The sequence below is a fragment of the Scyliorhinus canicula genome, chromosome 21, assembly GCF_902713615.1.
Source record: "Scyliorhinus canicula chromosome 21, sScyCan1.1, whole genome shotgun sequence".
NCBI classification, from domain to species: Eukaryota; Metazoa; Chordata; class Chondrichthyes; order Carcharhiniformes; family Scyliorhinidae; genus Scyliorhinus; species Scyliorhinus canicula.
Window position 1 is genome coordinate 33,363,489 of NC_052166.1, and position 22,687 is coordinate 33,386,175.

The window sequence follows — 22,687 nt, forward strand, 5'->3', positions numbered from 1 at the left end:
AAAGTAAAAGGAACTATAGGTTGAGCAAGTCTGCTTATGGAAATGGAAGCTTGGTTTGGTGATGTTCTCTCTTTCAAAAGGAATGGTTCAGGCCTACATGCAGGCTATGATTCAGTAATTCCCAGTGCAGTCCCTGGTAACGTGTCCTTTTTCTCTGTGAGCTTGGCGCCAGTTGTACAAGTTCTTGCGGGGCACAGGTTGTACAAAGATCTGTAGTCACATTGTTGAGTAAGATCACAGATATCTGATGTAACTTTGCTTTGTGGATGATCCTCACATGTAGCTTGACATAATAATTTCCTTCAGGGTCCCACTGTCACCAGACTAGGTAAAATCAGCACTGACCTACCCGTTTTGATAAACGTAACTGCTGTTGGCTGGAGTTGACTTTAACATACTGCAAAATGGATCTTCATTGTGTCTGTCATCTTCAATGAATCACATTTTCCAAAGATTTTAGATAAATGCCCTTATTGAGCAGCCTGAGAAAGGATTGGGCTTTGATGGACAAAATAACCTGTTCTTTTTATAAACTATACTGGATTTGATTCAACTGATTGGGAACAAAGATGTTTGATAACCCATGCCCTAGTCTCCGTGCAGCATGAAAGATCACAATATCGAGCACTTTTAGTCATGTGTTTTCCGGCGCTCATAGCACGCATATTATATAAGGTACCTCAGCGAAGAATGTGTGGCCAATGCTACACATAGCCCCATTTTGTATACTGGGGAGTTCCGCTCACAGAGATCAGGGCGCCATTTAAAAATGGAGCCCCAATCCACAACCCCCCCAACCCAGACCCCAGCAGCCCCCCAAACCCCACAGAGGGTATCCCCCATCTGTTCACACAAGCAATAAATGCCAACCTGGTACCCTGGCAGTATCCCTACCAGCACCATCTGGGCATCTTTGGCAGTGCCAGGCTGGCACCCAGGAGACTATACCAGAGTGCCAGGCTGGCACTGCCAAGGGGCCACCAAAAGGGCCTGCAGCTGGGGGCCTCTGATCCCCTGAGAGACTCCACAAGTGCTGTTCCATCTGATCCCATTTGTGAACAGCAGTGCTGAACAGACTCACCTGAGATCTCCAAGGCAGAGGGGATTAATTCCGAAAGCCGCAGGTACTTCGGCTTTCTGCACATTAGAGTGAGGCTAGCTGGGCGGGATTTACATCGCAATCTCTCACGAGATAACGTTGGATTTCATGAGACCTTTTATCGGCCATGCTGCACCGTGGCGAGCTGCCTTTCAGGTGCAGCATAGCCATTGGATCGTGCCCACAATGTTGACATGCATTCAGTAACGTACTAAAATTCAAATTAGGTGGGCGGCATGTGGCGCAGTGGTTAGCACTGGGACTATGGAGCCGAGGACCCGGGTTCGAGTCCCGGCCCTGGAGTTTGCACATTCTCCCCTGTCTGCATGGGTTTCACCCCCACAACACAAAGATGTGCAGGTTAGATGGATTGGCCATGCCAAATTGCCCTTTAATTGGAGAAAAAAATAATTGGATACTCTAAATTTATTTTAAAATACTTACAAATTAGGCGCAAGGGTAGGCCATTCTGCCCCTCGGGTCTGCTCCACCATTTGATATGATCCAGGCTGATTTGATAGTGGCCTCATCTCTACTTTGTGGCTACCATCGATACTCCTTATTTCTCTTTGTTAATCAAGAATCCAACTAACTCAGCCCTTAAACTAATGATCCTGTCCCCACTGCACTCTGCGGAAGAGAATTACACATATTAACTCAGAGAAGAAAATTCTCCTCAACTCCATCTTAATTGGGAGGCCCCTTATTTTCAAACGGTGTCCCCTAGTTGTCGTCTCCCCCACAAGGGGAAACATCCTCCCGGCACCCACCCTGTGAAGTCCCCTCAGGATCTTATATGTTTCAATAAGATTACCTCTCATTCTTTTAAACTCCAACAGGCACAGGAGCCCTATCGACCTATCCAACCTAGCCTTCATCCCAGGAATCAGTTGTGTAAATCCTCTCTGAACTGCTTCCAATGCTATTATATCCTTTCTTCAGTATGGTGACCAAACCTGTGTACAGTACTCCTGATGTGGTCTCACCAAACATCCTGTACCACTGTAAGGGAAGCATTATTGCATTCACCTCTTTTGCTTCTGGAAAACATCCTTACCCCCCCCCCCCCCCCCCCCCCCCCCTAGTTTTAGATATAGCCAACTGTTTTCTGACTGACGTATTGGTTGATTTTTTACCTTTCCTATTAAAACTGACGAAATAACGGATTTAGCAAACTGGAACATTTTAGAAAAAGGAGATGCCACTTGAGTGTGAGATCACAAAACAAAGTTTGAAATGTTCAACAGCGTTAGCACTGTTTTCTCACGGCGCCGAGGACCCGTGTTTGATCTCCGCCCCGGGTCACTGTCCATGTGGAGTTTGCACATTCTCCACATGTCTGCGTGGGTTTCACCCCCATATCCCAAAGGTGTGCAGGGTAGGTGGATTGGCCACACTACATTGCCCCTTAATTGAAAAAAAAAGGAATGTTCAACAGCCTTTTGGTTGACCTTTCGCCAAGAAGCAGCTATATTAAAACAATCACGCACCTGGGTGGCAGGTTTGACTTCTGAATCCTTCTCACAGGGGTCCCATGCCCAGGAAGGTAGCAGAGACCTAAGATTTCCCTGGCTATCCTGAAGGTACACTTATTCTCCTGACAGACACAAGAAGAATCAAAAAGAGATGCAGGTTTGATCCTCTTCTGGTGCCTGGTCATTTTAACCTGCAGTTTAATGCTCAGGTTGTCCAGATAAAAACAGTCACATTCCAGTGAGATCATCGAAACTGGACAGTGTGAAAAAAGACCCTGGGTGAAATTGGGTGCCCTTCCCCATGCCTGTGGGTTGGGGAGGAGAAGGAGGGACTTAAATCAGGCAGGATGCTGGTGTTTGAGGACCTCCCTGTCTTCCTGCCTCTACCGCAAGTAAGCCATTGGATGGCCCTCCGCCTTGCCACCAATTGAGACCCACTTAATGGCCTCATCCCGCCACCTCTGGTATTATCTCAGTGTCAGTGGGTGTCTCGCCTCGCAGGGAGCATAACAAACAAATCCGTATTGGGTTGGGGAAGAGGGTCCTTCATTCAAGAGCATCAATTGAGGGACCCAACATTGGGGTGTGTGTAGGGAGGTAGTCACTTAGAACCCCTGCCCTGCCCTGCCCTGCCCTTGTTGCTGACCCTCTCCTCTCCACTGTGACTTCTATCCCGCTTACACCCTCCTACCATCATTCACATGTGGCCTGGGATCCAGCTATTATACTTGGTCTTGAGTGGGTGTTGGACCGGCAGCAGCCACCACCAGGTCGGTGTTGCCTTTCATTAGAGCTGCCAACATCTCTGATTGACTAGCAGCTCTTGGCATGCAAAACTTCTGCCCCCAGATAAGATCTGCTGCAGTCCAGTTTAGTGCACGAGTCACATTTAATTCAGCAGGCCTTCTATAAAAGCGGCAACGTGTGCTCCTTGCTGACTCTCTGAGGTGGGGGAGGTGGTAGCACAGTGGTACTGTCACTAGACTAGTAATCCAGAGACCCAGGATAATGATCTGGGGATCTTGGGACTCAGGTTCAAATCCCACCCCACCAGGTGATGGAAATTTTGGGCGGGTCAGTGGCACAGTGATTAGTCCTGTGTCACAGCTCCAGGGCCCCAGGTTCAATTCGGGTGACTGTCTGTGTGGAGTTTGCACTTTCTCCCCATGTCTGCGTGGGTTTCCTCCGGGTTTTCCGGTTTCCTCCCACAGCCCAAAGATTTGCAGGTTAGGTGGATTGGCCATGCTAAATTGTCCCATAGTGTCCAAAGGGTTAGGTGGGGTTATGGGGATAGGGTGGAGGAGTGGGTTTAAATAGGGTGCTCTTTCCAAGGGCCGATGCAGACTCGATGGGCCGAACGGCCTCCTTCTGCACTGTAAATTCTATGATTCTATGTTTCCCTGGCTAGCAGATGTGACCCCAGGTGCCTCTATTAAATACTGCCCCCCCCCCCTCCCCTCCCCCCATAGGCTTTGGGTAGGTGTCCTTTCAGCTGCCCCAACAGGCTAAAATTCAGGATGGTGAATTGCTGGCAACTTTCCAATTGGGAATTAAGTTGATCAATTTTAACTGACCCCTCTTCTGATTTTCACCGGGCAGGTAGGACTAAAATTAGCCCCGAAATGTTTCAAAAAACACGAAGAAACTTTGCCAGTAATTTAAGCATATGGGATTTTTGGCTTGAAGTCATTCTTGCTCAGCCATTTATGTTCTGAAACCTGCTGATAGTTGTGCTTCTTGGAAGAGTGCCAATAGCCTGACCGACAGTATGCGTTGGACGCCACATTGTTTCCTGTTCGACTGTAATTTATGTTGTGAGTTTGTGTATTACATAAATTGCTGTCATATACCTTAAAAAAACCTTTCAGGGAAAAAAAAAGAAAATCCCTGATTTTAATCTTGTACGATGAAACATGTATGCTCAAACAGCTAAGAAATCTCAAAGCACCAATTAGGACTTCCTCAGACCAGCTTCACCGTATAAATTTACTGTTACTTCCTGGAGATCAGTTTAAGATTAAATCCAACGAATCTTTCAATGACATTGTCACAGAGCGAATCTCATGTTGACGAGTTCAGGGCCACCATCCATCAGCGGAATGGAATAAGCTTACTGTAGATAGATGGCAGCAACAACAGCTACCACTGGGAAGAACCACACCAGCTGCTTGCAATCAGAAATTAATTTTACGATTTGGAATAAAAGTGTTTGAATTCCTTTGACGCCTCAGAAGGTTTTTTTTCATTACTCATTATTTTAAACAGTCAGAGGAAGAAGATTCTGGGCTGTTTCCTTGTTTCGCATCAATTGGTTTCAAACAGAGCAGTAGCACCAGTTACCACAATTGGCATCAACAAATTGGGAATCATGGTCCCCTTCAACGCATGCGATGGTAAACTGACTTGTCGGATTTTCATCTCCAAAGGAGTGGGAAATCGTGTGGGGTCTATAATCAGTGGGACAATCTACTCCACCCTGTTTACCACTCAGGCACTGAAAGAACTAATCAGAGAACTTACAGTGCAGAAGGAGGTCATTCAGCCCATCGAGTCTGCACTGGCTCTTGGAAAGAGCACCCTACTTAAGCCCATGCCTCCACCCTATCTCCGTAACCCAGTAACCCCACCTAACCTTTTGGACAAAAAGGGGCAATTTAGCATGGTCAATCCACCTAACCTGCACATCTTTGGACTGTGGGAGGAAAGCGGAGCACCCGGAGGAAACCCACGCAGACATGGGGAGAAAGTACAAACTTCACAGAGTCACCCGAGGCTGCAATTGAGCCCGGGACCTTGGAACTGTGAGGCAGCAGTGCTAACCACTGTGCCGCCGTGCCGTCCTAATAACCCCCTCTTGAGGAAGCCAGCCCAAAATTTGTTGAACGGCCTCCATTTCGATGTGCTACACATGAGGCCCGTCAGGTGAGGTTAGGATCATGCTTGGCTTTGACACACTCTCCAGTCAAATAGCATGCCACTGCAAGACACACACGCATGTGGATAATGCATACATGTGCATGCCAAGGCATCAAAGAGCGAATGCCTTCAAGCTTCGAGGAAACCAGCATGGGAAAATAAAAGACGTATTTCAAATTTTTGTAATAAATAACAGGCATGATTGATTATTACGGCAATCATCAATTGGGTTTTGATTAATTCAAACAGGCACCTTTATGAAGTGATTTTCGGACAATGGCCCTCAATCTCCATGGAAAATTTGTTCAAGGTTTAAAAACGTGTGTCAAAATTAAGTGTCCATGACGTTGGTGACGAGGGCAGAAAATGGTGGAAATTATAGCCTTCTCGATTAAAATGTGAAAATACCACAGCCCAAGATATGGCCTTGAGAGCTTTCCAGGACGGAACACAATAAAGGGGCTCAAATGCTGTTTGTAAACTAGTCAAGATTATCTCTCATGGGATATTTCCCAGAGCCCCAGGGCATCTTTCTACTTCTTAATGTACTTTCAGTCATCCGTCATTTCCTGTGAAAAGAAATTTGTTGTTTGCATAATGCATGTGTATTTTAAATCATCAATAGCCATTTATTTACCCAACTATCTTTCATCCTTCTAACCATCTATATCTATTTACCCATCTATCCATCCATCAATATCTATCCATATGGCGAAGAATTTTCTCGATACGGCCCGTTCCTACACCTGGGGCAGGATTCTCCGACCCACCAGTCCAGTTTTCCAGTGCGGCACGCCCCCCCCACTGCCAGCCGCAGCCGGCCAATGGGGCTTCCCATTGTGGTCACCCCACACCATCGGGAAACCCGGTGGCGTGGGGGCGCTGCCAGTGATGCGGAGGATTCCTCCAATGGACGATCCTGCCACATAGCTTTACCGGGTGTTCAATGGAAACTACACAAGTTTTCAGATTGTAAATTTATTTCTTCCCCTTCACGGCTGACGCCCCAGTGCGGTACTGAGGGAGAGATGCAAGTTTTCACGTGTGATCTTTCAGATGAGATGTTAAAACAAGGTCCTATCAGGCAGATAGAAATGGTCCTCATGGCACTATTTCAAAGAAGAAAGTTTTTTTTCCCTGAACGGTTCCGGTGCATTGGAAAATAGCTCATGTGACACCTTTACTCAGAAAGAAGAGAGACAGAGAGCAAGAATCTACAGACCAGTTAGCCTCACATCTTTTGTAGAGAATCTATCATTACTGAGGTTATGGCTGGATACTTAGAAAATCATAATGTGATCAGGCAGAGTCAATATGGTTTTGTGAAAGGGAAGTCACTTTGAACTAATTTATTAGATTTTGTTTTTGAGGGAGTAACAAGCAAGTTAGATCTATAGATGTGGTGTACTTGGGTTTCTAAAAGGCATTTGATAAGTTGCTCCATCAAGGATACTACACAAAATAAGAGAACATGGTGTGGGGGTAATGTATTGGCATGGATTAAGGATTAGAAATTGGTAGTTTTTGGTTGGCAAGCTGTAACTATTAGAGGATCACAGGGATCTGTACAGAAGCCTCAACTATTTACTATCTACATCATTGATTTGGCTGCAGGGACCAAGTGTATGATAGTTAATTTGCTGAAGACATCAAAATAGGTAGGAAAGTAAGATATGGATGGGTTCAGCGAATGGGCAAAAAAGTGACACGGAGTACAATGTGGGAAAATGTGAACTTGCCCACGTTGGCAGAAAAAATGGAAAAGCAGTATCCTATTTAAATGGAGGGAGGGTGCAGAGCTGTGTCATGCAGAGGGATCTAGGCAGCCTGGTACACAAATCATAACAAGTTTGTATATAGCTAAAGCCAGTGATTGGGAAAGCAAATGGCCAGTGGTGAGACCACATCTGGAATACTGGCCAGAATTCTCCGGCCGTTAGGATTCTCTTTTCCCACTGGCAGCGCAACCCAGCCCATGGGTTTGCCGGTGGCGTGGGGTGGCTTCAATGGGAAATCCCATTGGCAAGTGGCGAGATGAGAGAATCTCGCCGCCCGTGAATGGCCCACCACTGAGAAACGTACGGCTGGAATCCAGCCCACTATGTATAGTTTTGGTCTCTTTATTTGAAAAAAAGTATAATTGCATTCGAAGCAGTACAGAGAATGTTCACTTGATACATTCCTGGGATGAAGGCCTTGGGATGAAGGTCTCATCCTATGAAGAAAGGTTGGAGTTTTGAAGAATGAGAGGTGATCTTATTGAAACATAAAAGATCCTGAGGGAACTTGATAAAGTAGTTTTTGGGAGGATGTTTCAATTTGTGGAGAGTAGAACTAGGAGACATATTTTAAGAATAAGAGGGTCTCCCTTTTAAGACTGAGTTGAGGAGGATTAATTTCTCTGAGAGGGTCGTTAGTAGTTGGAATTATTTTCCCCAGAGAGCAGTGGAGGCTGGGCCATTGAATTTATTCAGAGTTAGACAGATCTTTGATGGAGAAAAGAGTTAAGGGCTAAAGAAGGGGGGGGGGGGGGCGCGGCAGACAGGAAAGTAGAGTAGCAACCACAACCAGATCAGCCACAGTGTTGTTGAATGGTGGAGCAAGCGTGAAGGGCCGAATGGCCTAATCCTGCAGAGTAGTTATCCCTCGGGTCCTGGCAAATATTTTTCCCTCAATAAATTTCGCAAAAGCAGGTTATTGGGTCATTACCACATTGCGGTTTGTGGGAGCTGTACACAATTTGGCTGCCAGTTTCCTCTTTTATAACAGTGAGACATCCCGTCACAATTCCTGTGAGACATCCCGTCATTTTGAAAAGTGCTCTGCACATGTATGTTTTTTTTCTGTACAGATCCGGGGGCGAAATTATCCGACTCTTCACACCGGCGGGATCTTCTGGTCCTGGCGATGGCACACCAAGACCGCATGTCTCCGGGCTGTGTGGGGTGGAATCAATGGGAAATCCCATTGATAGTGGCCAAACCAGAAGATGCAGCCGCTGTCCAACAATGGGCTGCTTCCTGCCACCGGGAAACACACCATGGGGAGGCCAGAGAATCTCGCCCAAGGTGTGTGGAAGCACAACTCAATAGCACAGGAATAATAATGCTGAGTAACAATAATGCACAGTGAAATAGGTTCTGGGAATTAATGCTTATGAATAGAATAGGAAGATGTAATTTTTGTTAAGTTGCATCTTTAGTATTCATCACAATGATGTGTCTTGTGCAATGTGGAATGTTAATCATTAGTTTCATTGGCTGATGTTATGCCTTTGATTGTTGTTTAGAAAGAAAAAGAGACAGTTAGACCTGCAAAAGTACTGGCCGGGATTCTTCAGTCATTTGCTGATGACGGGATTCTCAGGTACCAGCGGCAGCACAACCCCACCCGCGGATTTCCCAGCGGCAAGGGGGGCATTCAACAGGAAACCCCATTGACAACGGTGGGAGCAGATAATCCCGCTGCCACCTCCGCCACTGGGAAATACTTGCCTGGGAGGCAGGAGAATCCAGCCCATTGTGTTTTAGCATAGAGTCATAGTCAGAGAGTCATAGAACATACAGTGCAGAAGGAGGCCATTCGGCCCATCGAGTCTTCACCGACCCTCTTTTTAAAAAAAAATAAACTTTTTTGAGATTTTCACAAAATATCAAAAACAGAAAATATCAACAAGAAAACAGTATTAACAACAAAAACCAAACCCCCCCCCCCCCCCCGTAATTACAAAAAGAAGAAATAGATTAGCACCCGGCATATTCAACAAACACATGTACACATTCCTCCCCTCCACCGAAACAACCCACCCCCCCGCCCGCCCCCCGGGTTGCTGCTGCTGCCGGCCTATTTTCCTACTGTTCTGTCAGGAAGTCAAGGAAAGGCTGCCACCGTCTAAAAAAACCCTGTACTGATCCCCTCAGGGCAAATTGCACCCTCTCCAATTTGATGAACCCCGCCATATCATTGATCCAGGCCTCCACGCTTGGAGGCCTCGCATCCTTCCACTGGAGCAAAATCCTCCGCCGGGCTACTAGGGACGCAAAGGCCAGAACACCAGCCTCTTTCGCCTCCTGTACTCCCGGCTCCACTGCTACCCCAAATATCGCGAGCCCCCAGCCTGGCTCGACCCTGGATCCTACCACCCTCGACACCGTGTTTGCTACCCCCTTCCAAAATACCCCCAGCGCTCGGCATGCCCATAACATATGGGCATGTTTCGCTGGGCTCCCCGAGCACCTAGCACACCTGTCTTCGCCCCCGAAGAACCTGCTCATCCTCGTCCCGGTCAGATGAGCCCTATGTAGCACCTTGAACTGTATGAGGCTAAGCCTCGCACAAGAAGTGGAGGAATTAACCCTTTCCAGGGCATCCGCTCACGTCCCCTCCTCAATCTCCTCACCCAGCTCCTCTTCCCATTTACCCTTCAGCTCCTCCACCGAGGCCTCGTCTACCTCCTGCGTTACGTGGTACACGTCCGAAATCCTCCCTCCTCCAACACACACCCCCGAGAGCACCCTGTCCCGTACCCCCCATGGGGGAAACAGAGGGAACCCCTCCACTTGCCACCTGGCAAACGCCCTAACCTGCATGTACCTAAACATGTTCCCCGGGGGGAGCCCAAACTCCCCCTCTAACTCACCCAAGCTCGCAACCTCCCATCTACAAACAGGTCCCCCAACCTCCTAATACCTACCCTGTTCCAGCTAAGAAACCCGCCACCAATGCTCCCTGGAACAAACCGGTGGTTCCCCCCTATCGGGGACTCCATCGAGCCCCCCACCTCCCCCCGTACCGTCTCCATTGCCCCCAAATTTTGAGGGTAGCCGCCACCACCAGGCTTGTGGTATACCTCGTTGGAGGGAGCGGCAACGGCGCCGTTACCAGCGCCTCCAGACTCGTGTCCACACAGGACGCCATCTCCATCCTCTTCCATGCTGCCCCTTCCCTGTCCATTACCCACTTACGCACCATCACTGCGTTGGCTGCCCAATAGTACCCACAGAGGTTGGGCAACGCCAGCAGCCCCTCCTCCAGGCGCCAGAGCGGGCGCTGGTCCCTCTCCTCACCCAGCTCAAGGTCCACCCAGTGCGGGGCATGATCCAAAATAACTATGGCAAAATACTCTGCATCCTCCACCCTCGAAACCAGCCCCCTGCTCAGAACAAAACAATCGATCCGGGAATAGGCTTTATGCACGTGGGAGAAAAATGAATACTCCCTGGCCCTCGGCCTTGTGAACCTCCAAGGAACCACCCCCCCGCCCATCTGGTCCAGAAACCCTCTCAATACCTTAGCCGCCGCGGGCCTCCTGCCCGTCCTGGACATGGATCGATCCAATGGGGGATCCAGCACTGTATTAAAGTCCCCCCCAATATCAGGCCTCCCGTCTCCAGATCCGGAATGCGGCCCAACATGCGCCGCATAATACCCGCATCGTCCCAGTTCAGGGCATAGACATTCACCAGCACCACCCGCTCCCCCTGCAGCTTGCCACTCACCATCACATACCTCCCGCCACTATCAGCCACCACCTTTGGCGCCTCAAACAACACCCCTTTTCCCACCAGGATCACCACGCCCCAGTTCTTTGTATCCAGCCCTGAATGAAACACTTGGCCCACCCATCCCTTCCTCAGTCTAACCTGGTCCGCCACCTTCAGGTGCGTCTCCTGGAGCATAGCCACGTCCGCCTTCAGCCCCTTCAGGTGCGTAAACACCCGGGCCCGCTTGACCGGCCCATTCAGCCCCCTCACATTCCAAGTTATCAGCCGGATCAGAGGGCTCCCTGCCCCCCACCCCTGCCAACTAGCCATAATCCATCCCCTGCCCGCCCCAGGCCAGCGCCCCCCGCTCGGCCCATTCCCCACGGCAGCAAACCCCCACCCCGGCCCCCCCCCGCATCCTCCAGCTCCTTCCTGGCCATTTCAGCGGCAACCCGGTACCCCCCCCCCCCCCCCATGCCTCCCACCCCCCGCAGGCTAGGACCCCTCCCAGCCGCGTTACTCCCTCCATAGCACTCCCATGAGCCAGCTAACTTCTGCTGACCCCGGCGACTCCCGCCACATCTCCGACCCCTCCCAATGTGGGGCTACTTTTCCAACCCATGCCCATCAGCAGACCCTCCTCGTCCCTCTCCCGCTCTCACACGGGACAAAAGCCCGCGCTTCTCAGTTCCGACCCCGCCCCCATCCACCCTCAGCGCGGGAAACCAAAGAAAAGCCCGCGCTTTCACCCTGCCCGACCCCGCCTCCTCTAGGGTAGCTCCCATTGTCGGCCCCCACCATCAGCTCCCCACACTCCAAGTCTACCCCCTCCGACTCGAGCCCATCCACCGAACCCACGCAAAAAGACAGCGCCCCACCCGCCCTAGAAACAACACACAACCAGCATAAAACAGAGAAACCCCCCCCCACCAAAAATTAACACAGTTACATACAAACCCCCGCCCCCGACCCTCAGTTAGAGTCCAACTTCTCGGCCTGCACAAAGGCCCACGCCTCCTCCGGGGACTCAAAGTAAAAGTGACGGTCCTTGTAGGTGACCCACAAACGCACCGGCTGTAACATGCCAAACTTCACACTCTTTCTGTGGAGCACCGCCTTCGTCCAGTTGTACCCGGCCCTCCGCTTAGCCACCTCCGCACTCCAGTCCTGGTAGATCTGCACCACCGTGTTCTCCCACTTGCTACTCCGCTCCTTCTTGTCCCACCTAAGCACGCACTCTCGGTCAACGAACCGGTGGAACCGCACCAGCACCGCCCGTGGCGGCTCATTCAGCTTGGGCCTCCTGGCCAGTATTCTGTGAGCCCCCTCCAGCTCCCGGGGCCCCTGGAAGGACCCAGCTCCCATCAGCGAGTTCAGCAAGACGACCACATAGGCCCCCAGGACTGACCCCTCCAGCCCCTCCGTGAGGCCCAGGATCCGCAAATTTTTCCGCCTCGACCAGTTCTCCATCTCCTCGAACTGCTCCCGCCACTTCTTATGGAGCGCCTCATGCATCTCCACCTTTGCCGTGAGGGCCGAGGCCTCATCCTCTCTTTCGGAGGCTTGTTGTCGGAGCTCCTGGATTGCCACCCCCTGGGCTGTCTGCGTCTCCAGCAGCTTGTCAGTAGTAGCCTTCAGCGATTCTAGCAGATCCACTATGAGCTCCCGAAAGCAGCGCTGGAGAGTCTCCTGCTGCTCCTGTGCCCACCGCCTCCATTCCTCGAGGCCTCCGCCGGCCGCCATCTTATTTTTCTTCCCCCACTTTTTCCTAGGTGCTGCCACCGCTTTTTTACTGGTCCCACTCCTGGTCCAGACCATAGAACACTGGGGATCTGCCGCTGACACATTCCCATGTCGGGAACCGTTGATCAAGTACCGCTGGGGGCCCTAAAAAGAGCCCAAAAGTCCGTTCCTAGCGGGAGCTGCCGAATGTGCGGCTTAGCTCCGCATAGCCGCAACCGGAAGTCCCTTCACCGACCCTCTTAAGCCCTCACTTCCACCCTATCCCCCTGAACCAATAACCTCCCCTAACCTTTTTGGACACTAAGGGCAATTTAACATGGTCAATCCACCTAACCTGCATGTCTTTGGACTGTGGGAGGAAACCGGAGCACTCGGAGGAACCCCATGCAGACACGGGGAGAAGATGCAGACGCACAGACAGACCCAGCAGGAAATTAAACCTGGGACCCTGGTGCTGTGAAGCCACAGTGCTAGCCACTATGCTATCATGCTGAAGTCACCAGACCTGCATATTGGCCGATGTCGAGCAGCCTCTGAAAGCGGATTACCAAGGGACATGTCTAGGTCATTCCCTGATCAACTTCACAGCACTGTCTGAACTCTGCAAAGCATTAAAGACCATAATTCAGCAGACATCACAACACCAGAAACTCCCACGAAGGGCTGGCTTGAATGGGGCTGGGCCTTTAAACTTGCATTCAACTCTGAAGGCCTTGACTGAAGGCCCCAGGAAAGTACTGCTCTGAACACTTTTCACCCAGCCTGAATTGGAAGGTTGGGCGAGATCAGAACAAAAGGATTTTGAGGTAGGAAAGCAGGAGCAGAGTGGTAATCCAACTCTAATTGCAGCTCCACAGACATTCAAGCACATTATGCTACCTATTCTGATAGAAGTCATAAAAGATACAATGAATATATTCTGATTGCAGCATCTAGGAAAACCTAGATTCAAAAATGGAAGATTATCCAAAATATTCAGCAAAGTTTATAGTGGAGTAATTGTAACAAATTCATTCGCAGGTGGTTTGTGTGAGCAGAAGGTCTGGTTTTAGAAAATTGATCAGATTTGTACACATGCGTGGATATCAAACAGCATTGCATTCAAGTCTGGAAGAAGTGAACTGTTCACTCTGTAAACTGAAGGGTACTGTTTCAAACAAGAAATGGGCAACACAGTGGCACAGTGGTTAGCCCTGCTGCCTCATAGTGCCAGGGTCCCGGGTTCAGGGTCTTGGGTCACTGTCCGTGTGGAGTTTGTACTTTCTCCCCATGTCTTTGTGGGTTTCCTCCGGGTGCTCCGGTTTCCTCTCACAGTCCAAAGATGTGTGGGTTAGGTGGATTGACCATGAAAAGTAGCCCCTCAGTGTCCAGGGATGTGCAGTTTAGGTTATGGGGTTACGGGGATAGGGTGGGGTGAGCAGGTGAGTGGACATGGGTAGAGTGGCCTTTCAAAGGGTAGTTGCAGACTCGATGGGCTGAATCACCTTCTTCTGCACTGTAAGGATTCTATGACTAACAAACCTGTTATGCAAAGAGGGTGCTCATGACCCTTGACCTGTTTTTATGGCACATTGATATCTTTGCTATCTTACACAGGATTTGTGTGATCAAAGTTTCTTCATTAATATGGATTGATCGCTATTGAGTGCCAATACCAGGGGCTGGTTTAGCACAGAGGAGTTGGTTTAGCACAGGGCTAAATCCCTGGCTTTTAAAGCAGACCAAGGCAGGCCAGCAGCACGGTTCAATTCCCGTACCAGCCTCCCTGAACAGGTGCCGGAATGTGGCGACTGGGGGCTTTTCACAGTAACTTCATTTGAAGCCTTGTGATAATAAACAATTTTCTTTCTACCTGTGGTCACTTGATCGGAACCCCATTTGTGAAAAGCTATGATCATAAACTTGTCTGTTACACAAAGCAGTCTAAGGAATTTACCGGTAATGTGAAGAAGACAGCAGAATAGAACATCCTCTCTCAATCTCTGTTATTCTCAATTTGGGACCCAAACTCTGTTACAGTTTGGAATACATCACAGAGATAGGGAATTTTGATCGAAAGGAATTTGAAGAGTTAGGGTGTCCGCTTAAAAGATGGAAGATGGTTTATTGAAACTGCCCCCAGGAAAACAATCAACTGACAACTACTGCAACACCCTTGGAATTTTAAGACCACCAAAGGAACTTCAGAACATACTCTTCTTTTCTTACAGACTTTAACTCTGATCTAATCGACCTCCTCCACCCCATTACTTGTTCTGTTTTGTATGCTAGTGTAGGTGTATACATTAGTTTAAGCAATAAGACAAACTCAACTTTTTAAGTCAAGTGTTGTGGCTGGCGTATTTCTTCATATAGTTTTATGTAGTTAAGTACACGCTGAATTGACAAAAGCAGTCACAATTTCTTAAAAATTCTAACTCTGTCATAACCAACCTCGGGAATGGAAAAGAGAGGAATTTATTTCCTTCTCCGGACTTGGTCACAACGATGTCTGTTAACAGTGTTAGCAGGTTAAATCCGGGTTGAGATTATGCAATGTATTATGAATTTGGAAGGTGGCAGCACATATTGAGAGAGTGGATAGCAAAACATATGAGCTTCATAAATAGAAACATTGATTACAAAAACAGGGAAGCTATGCTGAATATGAAGCTCTGGTTAGGCCCCAAGTACAGAAGCTTGTCCAGGTCTGGTTACCACATGTGAAAGATGTGAACGCCCTTGAGAGGGAAGATTTAGCAGAATGGTTCCAGTGATGTGCGGGGGTGGGGGAGGGGGAGGGGGGTTCTGTTGCAACTTTAGGTTGGAAAGGCTAGGGTTGTCCTCCTGAGGAAAGAGATTGAGTGGAGATTTGAAAGAGGTGTAGAATATCATGGCAAACTTAGGTGAGGCAGTCAAGGAAGAACCCTTCCCATTAGCTGGGATACTAGGGGGTACAGATTTAAGGTTTTGGGCAAATGATGTGCAAGGATGTGAGCGGTGCCAAAGAGGCCCGGCCAACCACGCCCACATGTTCTGGTCTTGCCCCAGACTTGTGGAGTACTGGACAGCCTTCTTCGAGGCTATGTCCAAAGTGGTGGGGGTGAGGGTGGAGCCATGCCCGATAGTGGCGGTCTTCGGGGTTTCAGACCAGCCAGATCTATTCCTGGGGAGGAGGGCGGACGCCCTTGCCTTTGCCTCCCTGATCGCCCGCCGTAGAATCCTGTTTGGCTGGCGGTCAGCAGCACCGCCCAGAGCTGCAGACTGGCTGTCCGACCTCTCGGATTCTCTCCAAATGGAGAAAATCAAATTCGCCATCCGAGGGTCGGACGACGGCTTCCACAGAACGTGGGAGCCATTCATGCAATTGTTCCGGGACCTGTTTGTGGCCAACGTACAAGAGGAAGAATAGTCGGGGGAAGGTAGCCGGCGGGGAGGGGGGGGGGCTACGGGCTCGTTACGGGGGTTTGATGGCTAGCTAAGGCCCAAAACCAAACTAAATAAATGCCAATAAACATGTTGGGGAATGTAAAATATGTATGCCGGCAAAGAGGGGGAGGCCACAGTTATTACTACGAAGATGCTCACCTGTAAATATATATGTTAATTTTTGCGTGTTTTTTTTTTCACTCTCTAACAATTTGTAATTTGTTCAATATAAAACATGAAAACTGAATAAAAAACATTTATTAAAAAAAAAATGATGTGCAAGGAATGTGAGGAAGAACCTTTCTCCTTTGCAAGTAGCGATAACTTGGAATTCACTGCCTGTGAGTGTGGTGGAAGCAGAAGCCATCAATGCTTTCAAAAAGACATTTGATAGCCACTCGGAGGAAATAAACTTGCAAGGCTACAGGAATCGAGCGGCGAAGTGGGACTGAGTGGATTACTCCACGGGGAACCAGCATGGATTCGATGGGGCGAATGGCCTCCTTCTGTGGCATAAATGGCTCCTCTCCTTCCCTCTCTGCTCTCTCTAAGATTAATTGCTTAGTCTGCTGCTTCTACTGAGGTGTTGATCTGCTTACTTTGATGCATTCATTATTAAGCTTGCTCAGCACATTTTCACTTCACAGTATGATACTGTAATTAAAGTATTGATTACGTCCTCAGAGAGTTTAGAAAATGGTTTAACCATGTAATATTAATAAGACATTGGCTGAGAGGGAAAATTGGACACCAAAGATCTGCTGTGACAAGGCCCAGCACCCATTGACTGACCTTCCTGAACCTACCTGATAGTCTTTTCGGTGGGAGCTGAGAGTTGGAACTGGGATACACTTGAAATGTGAACTTTTCTTTTCCTTTCAGTAGTTCACTGACCTCATGTGAACGATGAGCATTTTTATTTAAAATTCCGTAGGTATTTCCTCTTTTGTCAGTATAGTTGGCTTTTTAAAGAAATTATGTTCCATTCTTCGTGGGTCAGTCAAGTTAACTATTCAACTTGTACTTTAAAAAAATAAATTGGGGAATGGGAATATTTTGGACTCAAGCAAAACATTTTTTTCTATTTAAAGCAAGTTTGGAACAAGTTGTCCTCTTGTTGCCATTGGTCAGAGTACGTGCAAATATGTGCCAAAGTTTCAAATGTAATGCTTCAGTTCAATGCCGTGTTGAAGTTACTTTATTCTGACTGTTGCCTTCACCAACACTGTCATTATTCCACAGAGTACCATATATTTTACATTCTTGGCTGAATGGACCTGATTCCTGGCTATAAAAATAAACTGAAAGGAATCTACATGGATTTTTCTTTTTGCTGCTTGTCAGCATTTGATCTCATGTGTCCTAGATTTAGCCCGCTGGGAGTCATATACATATTTAGCATGTCTCAGACACTTTATCAAGTGCCTCCATGTAAATGGGAAATGCCATCCAATTCATCAGCACTGGCCATGGCCAACCTGCCAAGAGATGGATCACTCAGCAGTCTAGGAAGTCTGCTTCTCTGTTGAGCAAAATATGCATGAATGGAGACAAGAAAGTCGAAGGAAGTGTTGCATGGAAGCTGGTGATTCACTACACCAAGTTACTCCTTCAGAGGGTAAGCTGATGAGTACAGCAATCAATAGAACCCTTAAATCGCTCCATTAAAATGCAGTCCCTTGACTTTCTCTCCTTCTTTCTCACCTCTCGCACATGTTTAGTCTTTAATTTCCTGCCAAAAGCTGCTGTTATGGCTTGCCCAGCAAGATGTCCCATCTATTCTGCTTCAACTTTTCAGGTCCAGTTGTCTCCATTCCTGGCTAGCTTCGGCCAACCAGTCCATTCCTTTCCTGCTTCTTCTCAGTCGTAAGACCCTGCTGACATTGTCTTAGATAGTCCTTTCTGGAACAACTGGGACCGATCTCTTCAGCGCTTGATGTAATGAAGTTGATCCTGTCTGTTTTCGAGACATTTACTTTTGAATTTGACCCATTTACCCTGATTTATAAAGTAATGCAAAGGATGTACTGTATGGACATGGGCATTCGGACCAACAGGTTCATGCCAGTGTTTATGCACATCGTTATTTAAAACCCATTAGCCTCTCCTTCCCATCCCCATGTGCTCATGAGAGAGAAAGTTTGAGGGCAAAATGGATTTTGATTCTGCAACCTTGGCAATAGATATTGGCTTGTTGCAACAATCCACAAACAAGCTCTTATCAAGTGTACTTGGTAACATTTTCTCATACCAATTTGCCTTACAGATTGAGAAATATGGAGCTGTTCCTAGTTGAATGAATCATTGACTCAAAAGCCCATCAGTGGTGTTTTGGACTAAGTTCAGTCGCCGGAGGAGGTCGATCCAAACATTCAGCCACCATTATTGTTACATTGAGTTCATATGGCAGCAAATGCAACATACTTCTGCAATATAGTTTCCAGTGATTTTTTTAAAAAGTGAAGATGAAAAGAATATATTACTAATTGTGGTAATTTTGTCACGGATCCTATTATCATGCATTGTCTTGTAGCGCAGATTGCAACACACTTGCCTTGATGACACAGTGCGTTATATAAGTATTCATCTGGATTACATTGTGCAAACGTGAACAGTTTATTAAAAAAATCTGAGCTGATTTATCTATAGAATGTGTTGGAATCTAAGCCGTTTAATGGTGTTGATCAACGACACTTTGCTTAAAAGTCTTTGATTGGAATAAGTTCCATTTACTGTTTTAAAATCTTGAAAAAATGTGTTCCTAATTTTTAAAATCTACTATAAGATGATCTACAACTTTGATTTCTGTCAGTTCATATAATATGGAAAAACCGTGTAACCAGTGCTGGCATCTAAAATTCTAACATGAACTAGAAAACAGAAAATATTGTACTTTGGGGATTGTAAAATGTAAGCCCGTGTTATATACTTTCTTGGGAAGGTAGAAAATGTTCTATCTATCAATATTGTTTTTAACTGCATTTCTTTCTTTCTTCAGTTGCCCCTCTTTTACGTTAAGAAAGACCTCATTGAGCTGGCCAACCATGCAGAATCTAAAAATATACAACGCCTCAACAATTCTGTTTTAAAGAAGTTTGACTTGGGCGGCACAATGCTGCAGTGGTTCGCAGTGCTGCCTCATGGCGCAGAGGGCCTGGGTTCAATCCCAGCCTCGGGTCACTGTCCGTGTGGTGTGTGCACATTCTCCCCGTGTTTGCATGGGTCTCGCCCCCACAACCCAAAGATGTGCAAGATAGATGGATTTGCCACACTAAATTGCCCCTTAATTGGAGTGGTCATGTAACTCGAAGTGTACTTACGCGTCTTCGAATCTTCTGCTGAGGTCTTTCACCAAGAAATCTGGCCCCTCTTTAAATGGTGGATCCCGTGTGATTTTGTAGCGGATTGGCGTACATTCTTTGCAGAAGCTGTTTTGGGGTGCTGAGGTCAGCATGGCAGCGTCGATTTCCAAATGCTCATCGAGTGTGAAGATTTGGACGCCATAAATCTCCTCCGACACTGTCAGCTTGACTGTGATGGGGATGTCGCAGAAGACATTTTGCGGTCCGAGTGAAATTTCCTTCCCGCTCACAGTCAGTAGTTTTATGTTGTGGATGGCTCCGTGAGCAACCCATTCAGTGAAGGTCACCCAAACGGTCAGGGAATCGGGAATCAATGCGTGGCGGAATTCCAATTCCAAGTAGCAGCCTTGAGGCTCCGGACATTCCGGGGGAACCGTTTTCTCATCGACACCAGCATCTGGACTCCAAGTTCTGACACTGTTTTCGCAAGGTTGCTCCACATCAGGGGGTCCTACATAGGGAAAAGGTTTTTTTAAATAAAATCCTCCGAGTAATTAATTAAAATAAATGTGTTCCAGCCATTCATTCCTTGCACTTAAAAAAAAAAGCTGTAGGCCTGTCAAATTGAGAGTTAAAGTTAGAGTTATGGACAAACACAACACGTAAGCTGCATTCTGCAACCAATTGAAAAGCTTAATAATGCTTTGTTAAATACAAACTGCTGAACAAAGTTCACTGCGTAAATTAAGGGGGAATAGTTTCCTACCATTCTGATTAGTATATTCATGCACAACATTGTCAGAAAGATTAATGGGTGATATTTGATGCCTGTATCGTATAGAAACTCTTGCCGCATGCATAGAATTTCTGTACCTACTATTCACTTCAGGAAATACTTGCCTATTTTTTTCTTTCTTTCTGATTTCTTTTTTCCTGATTTTTTTTTACACTTTAACTAAAGGGCAACATGGGGCCTTGAGAAGGGAGGAAGCAGAAAACAATGTGCATAGAGATCACCCCAGCAGAGGAGGACAAGTTTTATTCCAAATAAGATAGATGCCAGAGGGAAATTGTTGCACTTAATAGCTGGCAATTGCCCTTTTGAATTAATAAATGTTAGCCCTGCTTCACACGAATAGCACACATTATTTATGTCTCCGTGTTCCAACGTGTATTGTTACATAAGAGACATTATGAAAGAGCTGCAACATATTTAGAAAGAGCGGTTTCAAATGTGTTCCTCTGAGCACAGAAACACTGCAGCAAATTTCTAGACACACTTGAAGGTGCCTCCAGACTGTCCAGGTCAGAAGGCTAATTAGGTTCCAAACCGAGTAGTCACACATCTATCACGATTGTTATTTGTGCTGATGTCCATAATCCGCAGATAGCGATTCTGGAACAAGGCTATCAATTGGAGTTTTTACTTTCTGGCTCCAGCTTTCCTGACTGGGAAGCAATCCAAAATGGAATATTTTCTTCATATTTTTTAAGAGGTCTGGGAATTAGAGCAGTGAATATCTAGAGGCACACTGTCACATCAAATCGTATAATTTAAGCTAGTTTTCTGCATCTAAGTTTCCTTCTCAAACAGTCCACTTTTGCGACACTGTTAGTAACTAAGCGAAGGTGCAAGAATGAAAGAACTTCATCGGGACGGCACGGCAGCACAGTGGTTAGCAATCCTACCTCACAGCAACTGAGACCCGGGTTCAATTCCTACATTGGGTGACTGTGTGGAGTCTGCACGTTCTCACCCGTATCTGCATGTGTTTTCTCCGGGTGCTCCGGTTTCCTCCCACAGTCCAAAGATGTGCAGGTTAGGTGGATTAGCCCTGCTAAATTACCCTTTAATGTTGAAAGGTTAGGTGGGGTAATGAGGGGATTAAAGGGGAATTGGCCCTAGGTAGCGTAGGCCTAGGTAGGCCTTGGTAGGGTGCTGTTTCAAAGTGTCGGTGCAGACTCGATGTGCCAAAAGGCTGTACCTTAGGGATTCTATGATCTCTGCCAACTTTTTTGAAGATGCTAACTGATATCTGATTACAAGTACAGACACAGTATTCTCTGCTACATTGGCAAAACTGAGATTATCAACAGGCTATTGCAAAATAAGAGGGTTGTGGTCTCACCACCAGCATTATGCTAGTGCCAGCTATGGCACAGTTGGTTGCATCTTTGCCAATGCAGTAAAAAGCTGCGGGTTCAAGTCCCACTTCAGGACTTGGGAGCAATATCAGGGCTGACCCTTCAGTGTGCTACTGATGGAGTGCTTGCACTATCACCTGTGCTGTCCTTCAGGTGAGGCATTGATCTGCAGGTAGATGTAAAAGACCCTTTGGCATGATTTCAACGTGAATTTCAAATATTTATTCCTCAATTAAAAATGTAAGATTATCTGGCCATTATCATATTGCTGCTGTTTGTGGAGTTTGCTGTGTGCAAGTTAGCTGTCCATGTTACAATAGTGATCAGGTTTCAAAAGTACAGTGCAGGTGGAGACAGGAAACTGCAGAGGGACGTTCATAAAATCATAGAATTTACAGTACAGAAGGAGACCATTCAGCCCATCAAATCTGCACCGGCCCCTGGAAAGAGCACCCTACCTAAGCCCACACCTCCACCCTATCACCGTAACCCAGTAACCCCACTTAAACTTTTTTGGACACTAAGGGTAATTTAGCATGGCCAGTCCATCTAACAGGCACATCTTTGGACTGTGGAAGGAAACCGGAGCACCTGGAGCAAACCCACGCAGATACTTGGAGAACGTGCAGACTCCGCACAGATAGTGACCCAGCCGGGACCTGGGACCTTGGGAGCTGTGAAGCAACTGTGCTAACCACTGTGCTACCGTGCTGCCCTAAACGTTGACAGATTAAGAGAGTGGACAGCATTTTGGGAAATATAAAATTAAATGTGGGCAAGTGCAATGTCATCCATCAGTCACGAGAAGGATAAAACAGTATTTTCTAAATTATGGGAAATTGGGAAGCTTAGACGACATGTTATTTTAAAGATTCAGAAAGGCTTAAGGAATGTCGGTGCTGGATTGGGGGAGGGAGTCATGCTTCAGTTAATACAGAGAACCCAGACACCGCCTGAAGGGTTGAAATTATTTTGGACATCACACCTCAGGAAGAATATATTGGCCCTGATAAAGGTACAGCGCAGATTCACCAGAATGATGCTGGTATTTAGGTCCACTCTACTTTGAAAAGACTAAATGCATACTGGGTGAGCGCTTTGCAGAACACATTTGAT

At 47.3% G+C, this 22,687-nt stretch overlaps 1 protein-coding gene across 2 annotated transcripts in view; it reads right to left on the minus strand.

Annotated features, from left to right (window-relative positions):
* pappaa (pregnancy-associated plasma protein A, pappalysin 1a) overlaps nucleotides 1-22,687 on the minus strand; it is a 375,278-nt gene that overhangs the window by 276,508 nt on the left and 76,083 nt on the right. For both annotated transcript variants that reach the window (XM_038782243.1, XM_038782242.1), the window contains exon 7: nucleotides 19,445-19,937. In XM_038782243.1, coding sequence (XP_038638171.1) covers nucleotides 19,445-19,937 — 493 coding nt within the window. The remainder of the gene's footprint in view (nucleotides 1-19,444; nucleotides 19,938-22,687) is intronic.